This window comes from Triticum dicoccoides, chromosome 5A, assembly GCF_002162155.2.
Source record: "Triticum dicoccoides isolate Atlit2015 ecotype Zavitan chromosome 5A, WEW_v2.0, whole genome shotgun sequence".
NCBI classification, from domain to species: Eukaryota; Viridiplantae; Streptophyta; class Magnoliopsida; order Poales; family Poaceae; genus Triticum; species Triticum dicoccoides.
This window is the reverse complement of record NC_041388.1, coordinates 24082557-24094724: the sequence shown is the minus strand read 5'-3', so window position 1 is coordinate 24094724 and position 12168 is coordinate 24082557. Positions and strand designations below refer to the sequence as shown.

At 49.2% G+C, this 12168-nt stretch overlaps 1 protein-coding gene across 1 annotated transcript; it reads right to left on the bottom strand.

The window, feature by feature from the left end:
* Nucleotides 1-8449: 8449 nt before the first annotated feature.
* On the bottom strand, nucleotides 8450-11199 carry LOC119299082 (subtilisin-like protease SBT5.3). The gene is made up of 3 exons (XM_037576372.1): nucleotides 11116-11199; nucleotides 10816-11023; nucleotides 8450-10689 (listed from the first exon to the last, which is right to left on the bottom strand). Exons 1-3 carry the CDS (start codon nucleotides 11197-11199, stop codon nucleotides 8663-8665), a joined length of 2319 nt encoding a protein of 772 aa, XP_037432269.1. The 3' UTR covers nucleotides 8450-8662.
* Nucleotides 11200-12168: the final 969 nt, after the last annotated feature.

The following is a 12168-nucleotide window of genomic DNA, read 5'->3' as shown; positions in this document are numbered from 1 at the left end:
GCCGCTTCGAGCGCTGGCGGTACCGCATGCGGGTGGCGGAGGCTGCAGCCGCCTACAAAGAGGGCGATGAATTCGGAGAGGCATTGTTTGGCAAGACCGAGGACGAGGTAGAGGACAATGCCGACTCCGACGAGTCCCCGCTCCGCTGGCGTCGACGAGGCCCTGCTCCACCAAGGCCATGCGGCACCAACAACGAGGCAGAGGACACCACCGGCTCCGCCGATGCCCCGCCTCGCCGGCACCGAGGTGGAGGCCCTACTCCGCCGAGGCCCCGTGGCGCCAACAATGAGGCAGAGGACACCGCCGGCCTCGCCCCGCCGGCACCGAGGCGGAGGCCCTACACCGTCGAGGCCCCGCCATGCCAACAATGAGGCAGAGGACATTGCCGGCTCAGCCGAGGCCCCACCCTGCCGGCAACGAGGGGGAGGATTTCCCCTGCTTCGCCGAGGCGCCGCCCCGCCAGAAACGAGACAGAGGACATCGCCAGCTCCGTCAAGGCCCCGCCTTGCTCCCAACGAGGCCGTGCCACACAGAAAACGAGGAAGAGTAGAACACGGTAGGTCAGCGCCACTCGGGTCCAAGTAAGGCCACCGCTGCTACCCTCCAGTTGAAGCCAAGCTAGGCGGGTTGACCATTGACGGCCGATTAGCTTCTTGGAGACAACGTGGAGTCGGAGAGCTATGTTGGACAAGGACACTGCTTCAGTTACTTAACTGCAGGTGCAGTTGGGTTACTCGCATGTGGGCCCAAGAGGCAGCTGGCCCACATGTAAGTGATGCAACTGCACCTGCTGTTATGTCACTGAAGCTTAGTCCGCTGGAGAAGAAGCTTCTGTTCAGCTCAGCTGGACACGGGTGCTATGGTTAATTAATTATACCTCCTAAGGGAGTCCTGGACTAAGGGGTCCTCGGGCGTCCGGCCTGTTAGCCATGGGCCGGACTGATGGGTTGTGAAGATACGAAGACCGAAGACAGCACCCGTGTCCGGATGGGACTCTCCTTGGCGTGGAAGGCAAGCTTGGCGACCAAATATGTAGATTCCTTTCTTTGTAACCGACCCTGTGTAACCCTAGATCCTCTCGGTGTCTATATAAACCGGAGGACTTAGTCCGGAGAGGGAGATTCATGACCATAGTCATACAAGCTAGACCTCTAGGGTTTATCCATTATGATCTCGAGGTAGATCAACTCTTGTAATACTCATATTCATCAATATCAATCAAGCAGGACGTAGGGTATTACCTCCATAGAGAGGACCCGAACCTGGGTAAACATCATGTCCCCTATCTCCTATTACCATCGACCTTAGACGCACAGTTCGGGACCCCCAACCCGAGATGCGCCGGTTTTGACACCGACATTGGTGCTTTCATCGAGAGTTCCACTATGCCGTCCTCCAAAGGTTCGATGGCTCCTTCAATCGTCAACAATGACGCTGTCCAAGGAGAAACCTTCCTTCCCGGACAGATTTTCGTGTTCGGCGGCTTCGCACTGCAGGCCAACTCGTTTGGCCATCTGGAGCAGATCAATAGCTACGCCCCTGGCCATCATGTCAGATTTGGGAGCTTGAACTACGTCGCGGACATGCGTGGAGATTTGATCTTCGCTGGATTCGTGACCGCGGAGATCGCTCCTGGTCACCTCGACGAACATGACCTAAATCTGTCATCGAACCACATTCAGGAGATAGCTCCTGTAACTGCTCTGGCCTAAGATCCGGAGCATACGACACCATCTAAGGACTGGAGGTTCAACCCCACCACCGAGGCCACAGATTCCCCGGCGTTGGAGCCGCACATGGACTTAAACTCACACAATGTTTGTGTCACCGGAACCCCGGACTCGTCTCTGGGTGTAAGTTCCAAACCATGTGAGTCCACAGATGCCGAACTTGATCGTTTATCGATCTTCGAGTTCAGCACCACAGACATCTTCCAGCACTCACCCTTGGGCGATGTGCTAAGCTCATTAAAGAACCTGTCCTTGGCGGGGGACTCACAGCCGAACTATATCCGGTTCGAACTAGAAGCCGATGACAGGGAATTTTGCCCACCCGTCACCCACTTTATAGCCACTATCGAAGACTTAACTGACATGCTCGATTACAGCTCCGATGACGTCGACGGTATGGACGACGATGCTGGAGAAGAAGAGGCCCAGTACCCGCCGTTCACCAGATGTTGGAAGGCTACTACCTTGTATGATGTGTACATGGTGGATGCACCAAAGGAGAATAGTGGCGATGACAAAGAAAATCCAGTTGAGAACAAACCTCCTGAGACACAGCAAAAACGCCGGCGTCCTCGGCGCCGCTCTAAGTCACGTCGTTCAAAGGACAACAATACCGGCACCAAAGAAAACAATACTCCGGACGATGCCGAAAACAATGAAGACCTTGCTGAGGTAACATCCGAACAGGAGGAGCAAGAAAACAGGCAAGCCAGCCCTGACGAACAGGCCAGGCCCAACGACTCGGAGGACGGTAGTTATCATCCGCTCTCTAAGGATGAGGAAAGCCTCGGCAACGAAGATTTCATCATGCCTTAGGAACCTCTTGCTACCTCTTGAGCACTTGCGTTGGTTTTCGCTTGAAGAGGAAACGGTGGTGCAACAAAGTAGCGTAAGTATTTCCCTCAGTTTTTGAGAACCAAGGTATCAATCCAGTAGGAGGCTACACGCGAGTCCCTCGCACCTACACAAAACAAATAAATCCTCGCAACCAACGCGATAATGGGTTGTCAATCCCTACACGGTCACTTACGAGAGTGAGATCTGATAGATATGATAAGATAATATTTTTGGTATTTTTATGATAAAGATGCAAAGTAAAATAAAAGCAATGAAAATAACTAAGTATTGGAAGATTAATATGATGAAGATAGACCCGGGGCCATAGGTTTCACTAGTGGCTTCTCTCAAGAGCATAGGTATTTTACGGTGGGTGAACGAATTACTGTTGAGCAATTGACAGAATTGAGCATAGTTATGAGAATATCTAGGTATGATCATGTATATAGGCATCACATCCAAGACAAGTAGACCGACTCCTGCCTGCATCTACTACTATTACTCCATACATCGACCACTATCCAGCATGCATCTAGAGAATTAAGTTCATAAGAACAGAGTAACGCCTTAAGCAAGATGACATGATGTAGAGGGATAAATTCATGCAATATGATAAAAACCCCATCTTGTTATCCTCGATGGCAACAATATAATACGTGCCTTGTTGCCCCTACTGTCACTGGGAAAGGACACCGCAAGATTGAACCCAAAGCTAAGCACTTCTCCCATTGCAAGAAAGATCAATCTAGTAGGCCAAACCAAATTGATAATTCAAAAAGACTTGCAAAGATAACCAATCATACATAAAAGAATTCAGAGAAGATTCAAATATTGCTCATAGATAAACTTGATCATAAACCCACAATTCATCGGTCTCAACAAACACACTGCAAAAGAAGATTACATCGAATAGATCTCCACAAGAGAGGGGGAGAACTTTGTATTGAGATCCAAAAAGAGAGAAGAAGCCATCTAGCTAATAACTATGGACCCGAAGGTCTAAGGTAAACTACTCACACTTCATCAGAGAGGCTATGGTGTTGATGTAGAAGCCCTCCGTGATCGATGCCCCCTCCGACGGAGCTCCGGAACAAGCCCCAAGATGGGATCTCGTGGATACAAAAATTTACGGCGGTGGAATTAGGGTTTTGGCTCCGTATCTGATCGTTTGGGGGTACGTAGGTATATATAGGAGGAAGAAGTACGTCGGTGGAGCAACAGGGGGCCCACGACGGTGGAGGGCGCGCCTGCAGGGGGGTAGGCGCGCCCCCTACCTCGTGGCCTCCCTGTTGGTTGCTTGACATAGGGTCCAAGTCTCCTGGATCATGTTCGGTGAGAAAATCACGTTCCCGAAGGTTTCATTCCGTTTGGACTCCGTTTGATATTCCTTTTCTTCGAAACCCTAAAATAGGCAAAAACATCAATTCTGGGTTGTGCCTCCAGTTAATAGGTTAGTCCCAAAAATAATATAAAAGTGGATAATAAAGCTCAATAAGGTCCAAAATAGTAGATAATATAGCATGGAGCAATCAAAAATTATAGATACGTTGGAGACGTATCAAGCATCCTGATAACCCACAAGTATAGGGGATCGCAACAGTTTTCGAGGGTAGAGTATTCAACCCAAATTTTCTGATTCGACACAAGGGGAGCCAAAGAATATTCTCAAGTATTAGCAGATGAGTTTTCAATTCAACCACACCTGGAAACTTAATATCTGCAGCAAAGTGTTTAGTAGCAAAGTAATATGATAGTGGTGATAACGGTAGCAAAAGGTAACAGAAGTAAAAGCAATGTTTTTGGTATTTTGTAGTGATGGTAGCAATAGCAACGGGAAAGTAAATAAGCGAAGAACAATATGTGGAAAGCTCGTAGGCAATGGATCGGTGATGGAGAATTATGCCGGATGCGGTTCCTCATGTAACAGTCATAAACTAGGGTGACACAGAACTAGCTCCAGTTCATTGATATAATGTAGGCATGTATTCCGAACATAGTCATACGTGCTTATGGAAAAGAACTTGCATGACATCTTTTGTCCTACCCTCCCGTGGCAGCGGGGTCCTTACGGAAACTAAGGGATATTAAGGTCTCCTTTTAATAGAGAACCGGAACAAAGCATTAACACATAGTGAATACATGAACTCCTCAAACTACGGTCATCACCGGTAAGTATCCCGATTATTGTCACTTCGGGGTCAACGGATCATAACACATAATAGGTGACTATAGACTTGCAAGATAGGATCAAGAACACTCATATATTGATAAAAACATAATAGGTTCAGATCTGAAAGCATGGCACTCGGGCCCTAGTGACAAGCATTAAGCACAGCAAAGTCATAGCAATATCAATCTCAGAACATAGTGGACACTAGGGATCAAACCCTAACAAAACTAACTCGATGACATGGCAGATCCCATCCAACCCATCACCGTCCAGCAAGCCTACGATGGAATTACTCATGCACGACAGTGAGCATCATGAAATTGGCGATGAAGGATGGTTGATGATGACGATAGCGACGGATTCCCCTCTCCGGAGCCCCGAACGGACTCCAGATCAGCCCTCCTGAGAGGTTTTAGGGCTCGGCGGCAGCTCCGCATCGTAAAACGTGATGATTTCTTTTCTGATTTTTTTCTCCCTGAAACTCAATATATGGAGGTGGAGTTGGAGTCGGAGACGCAACAGGGGGCCCACGAGGTAGGGGGCGCGCCCTAGGGGGGCAGGCGCGTCCCCCACCCTCGTGGCATGGTGGTGTCCCCCTGACCTTCATCTTTGGCAGGTATTTTTCTTATTTTCTGAAAAGTGTCTCCGTGAAGTTTCAGGTCATTCCGAGAACGTTTGCTCCTGCACATAAATAACACCATGGTAATTCTGCTGAAAACAACGTCAGTCTGGGTTAGTTCCATTCAAATCATGCAAGTTCCTCTCTCTCTCTCTCTCTGGCCTTGCTCCTTCTCCTTTCTCCTCAGTCCAACACTCCGCCTGCTTATATCTACAACACACACATCACCGACCCCTGCTCCGATGATGCGCAAGGTGACGTCCTTCATCGGGTGTCCCTTATTTCGAGCATGGTCCGATCTACTCCTCTGGCCACACCCGGCCCAGCCTTCGCCGCCTCGCCCATGCAAGTGGCCGCCGCCTAGAACTCGTCCACAATGCTTCTCAATCCAACCTTTCAAGAAAAATCTTGGGATGCTACAACCCAAACTAAGGAGTTTCCTTGTGATGCAGATGGTTCTACGGGACACACACCTAGGCAGAGATGCGGGCACCAAGTTGTGGGAATACAGAGGGATACAGATGGAGGTATGTTCTTGCCGAGGATTAGAGCCAACTCACGTTTGTTTGTTTGTTTGTTTACAAGATCCAGAAAAGCCAAATGCAAGCTTAGGTTAGCGGAAAGAATCATGTGTTTGTTTTTAAAGTTGTTACAAGGAAGTGAATTTTCCTGTCGAGCCAATAGTCCATGACACGTACACTCCCCAATACATTGCTGCCTTATAAGAAGATTGCAGAGTCACAACACACCTGCAATTTAGTGTCCAAAGTTCAGTTCTTGTTGTCCAGCATTCTGATCTAATCTGCGCTAGTTCTGTAGTATAAAAGCAAAATACGTTGTATTGACTTGGAAGTGCAGCAGAGAATGGTTACAGATTAGATTTACCTGTCAGGGTATGCATATACATCATAACAAATAACTGGACTTCAAGAGCAGCAACCTAACTCTCATCAAGAATACACTTGATTTGTGCCTGATCATTTTTGTGCGTGCTAAATGTTATTACCATATGTCCAGTTGTATTAGAATAGGAGATGTTTTTGCATGCTAAATGTTGTTGCCAACTGTCCAACTTTATTAGAATAGGAGATGTTTCTGTATGCTAAATGTTACTACAAGCAGAACATATGCAATTTAGTGTCCAAAGTTCAATTCTTGATGTTCAACAATCCGGTCTAATATGCGCTAATTCTGTAGTATAAAAGCAGAACACCATCTTGTATTGACTTGGAAGTGCAGTAGAGAATGGTTACAGATGAGATGCAATTCTTAGGGGTATGAATATACACCATAACAAATAACTGGTAGCAGCAACCTCACTCTCAAGAAGAATACACTTGTTTTAGGCTTGATCTAGTTTTTGCATGCTAAATGTTACTACAAACTGTCCAGTTTTGTTAGAACAGGAGATGTACCATGAGAATGTGATGTTTTTGCATGCTAAATGTTACCACAAACCGTCCCGATGTATTAGAACAGGAGATGTTTTTGCATGCTTTATTTACATATCGGAAACGAGCGAATGTTGAGCCATGCATGATAAGTAGAAAATAACGAAAGCTATTGTCATATATGTACTTGTTATTTCCATGATGTAGTTTGTTTCTGAATCTTTTTAAACAAATGATTGCTCATATTTAAAGTCCAAATATTTGAGTGTCCTTGCTTGGCATGTATGTGCATAGCCCAAATATTCTAATTCAAATGGCCGGATGAGAGCAGAGCAAGACACATAGATTGTCTTGTTCAATCACCCGACATTATTTCCTGAAGGAATGACCCTGAGCTTGCCAAAAATGTCATTAAAACAGTTGTGGTACGAGGTTCTGGCACAAGGGTTTCAGCAGACAATATAAAATATACTACTCCCTATGTCTCATAAGGTAAGACGTTTTTACAAGCTAACATAGCTTACAAAAATATCTTATATTATGGGACGGAGGGAGTAGTTGTTGCCAAAAAATGCTGGCCGTGTTTCTCTTCCATGTGAAATACTACGGAATGGAAGGCATGCATGGTCGTGGAGCAATTTTTTATGCCGCTGGGCATGCGATTCTCCCCCAACTCTCCTCCAACGTAAGTGTTATGCTGCCAAAATTTCCGGTGAAATTTCACACGATTTGTCGAAATTTTGGCCTTGTTTATAAGCATACCGAAACTTTAGGGTGTTGGCTGCAAGAATGTTGAGGGCTTGGCTGCGAGATTATATTATTGGCGGGGTTGGAAGAAAAACAGTTTTGGTAGGCTTAGGGTCATCAAGACCCGTGTACTCGGATAACTTCCTTTTTGATGGAACAACCATCGATGAGTTATTTATCGCCAAAGAAAATTCAGAAAATCTAGCCAAGGGAGAAATGATCTGTTACAAGAAAAACTTGGTTGGAAAATCCTACAAGGCCCGATTACATTTGAGAAAAACATGTGAAACACCTCGTAACATACCTACCGATAAACAAAGATTGCGGCAAAAACAAGTCACATCGGAAAGCCTACCAAGTACAACACATAGACAAATCACCCCCTAAGCACCTGCAGTCGCAGCTGTGGCATCATCATCGTCTCACCTATGACCTAACATATCTGGATTCTCAGTCACAATGTTGCAAAGACACCTTCCCGCATACCGCATATCCCAACAGTTATGACCACTAGCCCCGTCAATGCTCTCAAAACAAATGATCATCGTCATAAACTTGGGAGGCATGAAAAGATAGTCCAAAGAGTATTGTATCCCAACATATACTGCAGACATAGGTCCCTTCTTTTTCCATTTTGCTTTGTGTTCGATGGTAATTTGTTTGTTAACCTTTTTAGGGTATGCTATTTCAATAGTGCGTTTGATGACAATTTGTTTGTTAACCTTTTTAGAGCATGCTAGTTCAGTAGGCTTCTGGCCTTGATATCCTTCATATATATTCTCTATTTTAAGCACCAACATACAAAATATTCCCCTCCCATGGAATGTTCGCCAGTTAGTATTTCTGTAAATATAGAGCATTGTTTGTAATGAAGTGACAATTTAAAGTTTTCATTATGAACAATATTTTCAGTTGAAATCGAATTAGAGGAGAACGCGTAAAGAAAATTCCATCAACCACAATATCTAGCAAGGGGGAATTTACAAGAAAGGAAACTTTGCACTTTATTTACACTCTAGAGCCAAAATAGATTCAGCGTTTATTAGCAACCAGGAGAGCTACTAAAACCTAAACTCATCTCATTCTCAGTAATAAACTAAAAAAGAAAATTCCTAAACTCTTGGCACTTCCTTCCCTTGGGCTACACAACACCACAAAAAAGAAAATCTCAATCGAGGGCATTTACCACGATGGGGCTCCTGACATAGTGGGTCCCATCAGACCAGACGAGCTTCCCAAAGACGTAGCCCCTCCCGAGTTTGTCCTTTTCCGACGCCACCTTCACCTTGAACTCCTTCTCCTCGCCGGCCTTCTCGAATACGAGCACCGTCGGGTCAACGGTCATGTTGACCCCAAAAGGCGCGCGCCACGATGCGCGGTATGTCCCGGGTCGGCCCACGTTCTTGAGCCGCCGCTTGATCGTCATCCTGCGGCGCAGCGCCGGCACCGCAATGGATGGGTAGTTGAGGTCCTCCATGGGCGGCGGCTTGGCCGGGCATGTAAACTTGCCGGAGCTGAGCCTGCTCAGGTCCTTGGTGGAGAAGCCGAGCGAGCAGAGGAAGGTGAAGTAGCCGTTGGGGGTGATGTCGTAGACGAGGCCCGGGTCAACGGCGCGGTTCGGGTGCACGTTGCCGGAGCCGTAGGCGAAAGGGGTGGCCTCCTTGCCGTCCATCTCGCGCATGGGCGCGCCGGTGTTGTCCTGGGTGCGCGCGGTGGTCATGACCGCGGATCGCATCATAGCGGGGCTCCAGTTGGGGTGCGCCGCCTTGAGGAGGCCCATGACACCGGAGACGTGCGGGCACGCCATGGAGGTGCCGGACATGATGGCGTACTCGGAGCGGCGCTTGTCGGCGGCCACCTCGGTGGGGCTGACGTACTCAGTGAAGGCGGCGAGGATGTCCACCCCCGGTGCGGCGACGTCCGGCTTGAGGACGTAGGGCAGCGTGCCGCTTGGCCCGTGAGCGGAGAAGGCGGCGATGGATGGCGAGTTCTTGACGCCGAGCTCCGTCTTGGAAGGCGAGATGTTGGCGGCCGGGTCAGAGGTGGAGGACATGTAGTTGTAGAGAGAGACGGCCTCGGTGTAGGTGATCATTGTGGCCGGGAGCACGTGCGGGCCGGCTTGGATGTCGTTGCCGTCCATCTCGCCGTTGGCAAGGATCATCCCGACGCCGCCGGCGTTGAGGACGGTCATCCCCATCATGACCCGCGGGACATCCCCGCCGCGGACGCACACGACGATCTTGCCCTTGACCTTGGCCGGGTCAAGGCAGCCCGTGGCGCAGTTTGTGGCGAGGTTGACGGTGCAGTTGGGGAGCGCGGCGCTGCTTGCGTTGATGAGCGGGAAGAGCTTGTCGGAGTGAAGGTCGGATGCCTCAAGGCTTATCCCCCTCATGGTGGCGTTGTTGCCGAGGGTGAGCTGGTCGGGAAAGTCCCTGTCGACGGTGCTGGCGGCGACGGTGGTGACCCATGGCGCGGAGTTGACGACGGTGTCCTCGAAGGGCCCTTGGTTGCCCCCGGAGCAGACGACGGCGACGCCGTGGATGGTGGCGTGGAGGGAGCCGAGGGTGACGGCCTCGTGGAAGTAGGAGCTGGCGTCGGCGAGGGGCGCGTCGACGCCGAAGGAGACGGTGATGACGTCGGCGCCGTCGTGGACGGCGGCCTCGAAGCCGGCGATGACGTCGGCGGTGGCGCACTCCCCGGTCCAGCAGACCTTGTAGACGGCGACGCGGGCGCGCGGGGCGCCGCCCTTGGCGGTGCCGTTGGCGTAGCCGAAGAGGCTGGCGCGCGGCACGAAGCGGCCGGCGGCGGTGGAGAGCGTGTGCGTGCCGTGGCCCTCGGTGTCGCGCGTCCAGTTGCGGTCCACCACGGCCGGGTGCGACAGCAGCATGTCCTTGTTGAAGTACTTGGCGCCGATGAGCTTCCTGTTGCAGGGCACCCCGTACTTGGCGGTGTCGGTGCAGGAGCCCTTCCAGCGCTTGGGCACCGGGGCCATGCCCTCGTCGTTGAAGCTGTTGGATTCCGGCCACACGCCGCTGTCGAGGCTGGCGATGATGACGTCCTGGCCGAACCTGCCGTGCTTCCAGATGGAGTCCGGGAGCACCTGGCCGCCCCTCTCCATGTCCATGAAGCCCCATGACCTGGTCGTGTGCAGCTTCATCATCTTGCTCGGCATCACCGTCAGCACACCCGGATGCTCTGCTCTCCATCCATCACCCAACCAATCAATCAGTCAATCAATCAAGGGGAAACTGTAGTAAAAGAGATAGGCGGCGAAGCCATTGATGTTCTTGAGTAATGAAGGAATGGGAATGGCTGCCTTACTTGCCATCTGGGTGGCCACCTCCTCCTCGAGATACGCGGCGAAGCCATTGATGTTCTTGTTGTAGGAGTAGAAGATGGCGTCCTTGGCCGCCTGCTTGCTCCCGACAACCGAGGCGAGGAGCTCATGGTGCGACTCGGTGGCGCGCGCGTGGTCCTCCGCCGTCGCCTCGCGCCCATAAGGGTGCGCTCCCAGGTATACCACGTACGACTGCGCGTGTATGGATCAGGCCAAGAGGATGAAATGAAGGCGAAAGAAACATGCAACGACGGCGTTCGTCGTTGGCAGATTTGCTTACATACCCTCTTCCATGCGTGGACGAGGCGGCACTCGGCGGCGCAGAGGAGGAGGACGGCGGCGAGGATGAGCAGCGCCCAGCCCGCCATCTTCTTCGTCGTCTTCTTCAGTCGTGGTCTCGCCGGCGGCCGGCCAGATGGTGTGTAAATAGAGCTTCATTCGCGGATCACGGAGAGAGGGCTCTATATTTGGCTGGGTCTGACTGCGGCGAGGCCACGGCGACAGCAGCAGAGAAGAGCGGATCGCTTAGCCGCAGGAACGCTTCAACACCCAACTGACTGACCCCTACTAACAAGGGTGTTCTTTCGGCCGGTGTAGGGGTTGGGACAGGCTAGGTGTCAGTTGACTGATTTTTGTTTTCCGGTCAGTCGACTGACCAATAACGTTTTCAGTCGATCTGCTCTACTCGACCGTTCCAGTACTACCTGCTCACTTCATCATCCAACTGCTCATTTCACTTCACGCATGCATGTATTTCTTCCTTGCTGCGTCCGGATGCACGTAGCAGAACATTTTTTAACGGAAACTAACTAATCTTATTCTCATGGTGGCAACTATACGTACGTAACATAATCTAATTCTCCTGTGTAATATTCAAGCGACAATCATGCACGTCCCTATTCAATCGAGCCTAAAATAAAAATAAACTTTCTAAGATATAATGAATTACGAACGTTGGGACTGCCCTTTAAGAAGAAAGAACAAAAAATAAAATTTAATGACAAAATTTGTGCATAATTTACACATAAATTGCGGCTTTTCTTAATATGCAACAATAAGAATATAATAGTGAATTTTTTGCAAAAGATAAGTTGTATACGAAAAATGAATTAGTCGCATTGGTATTACCCGTAAAAAAATACAAAAGATATTTAAAAAAATAATAATTTTGTTTCCTAAGGAAGAATGAATTAGTGCTATAGCTAGTACCCTTTAAGAATAAACAAAATAAAAAATAAATGATCAAAAAAATTGCACAAAGTTTACGCTAAAATTATGTTTTTTAATAATATGCAAGAATAAGCATATAATAAGTGAATTTTCGCAATAAATTTTTT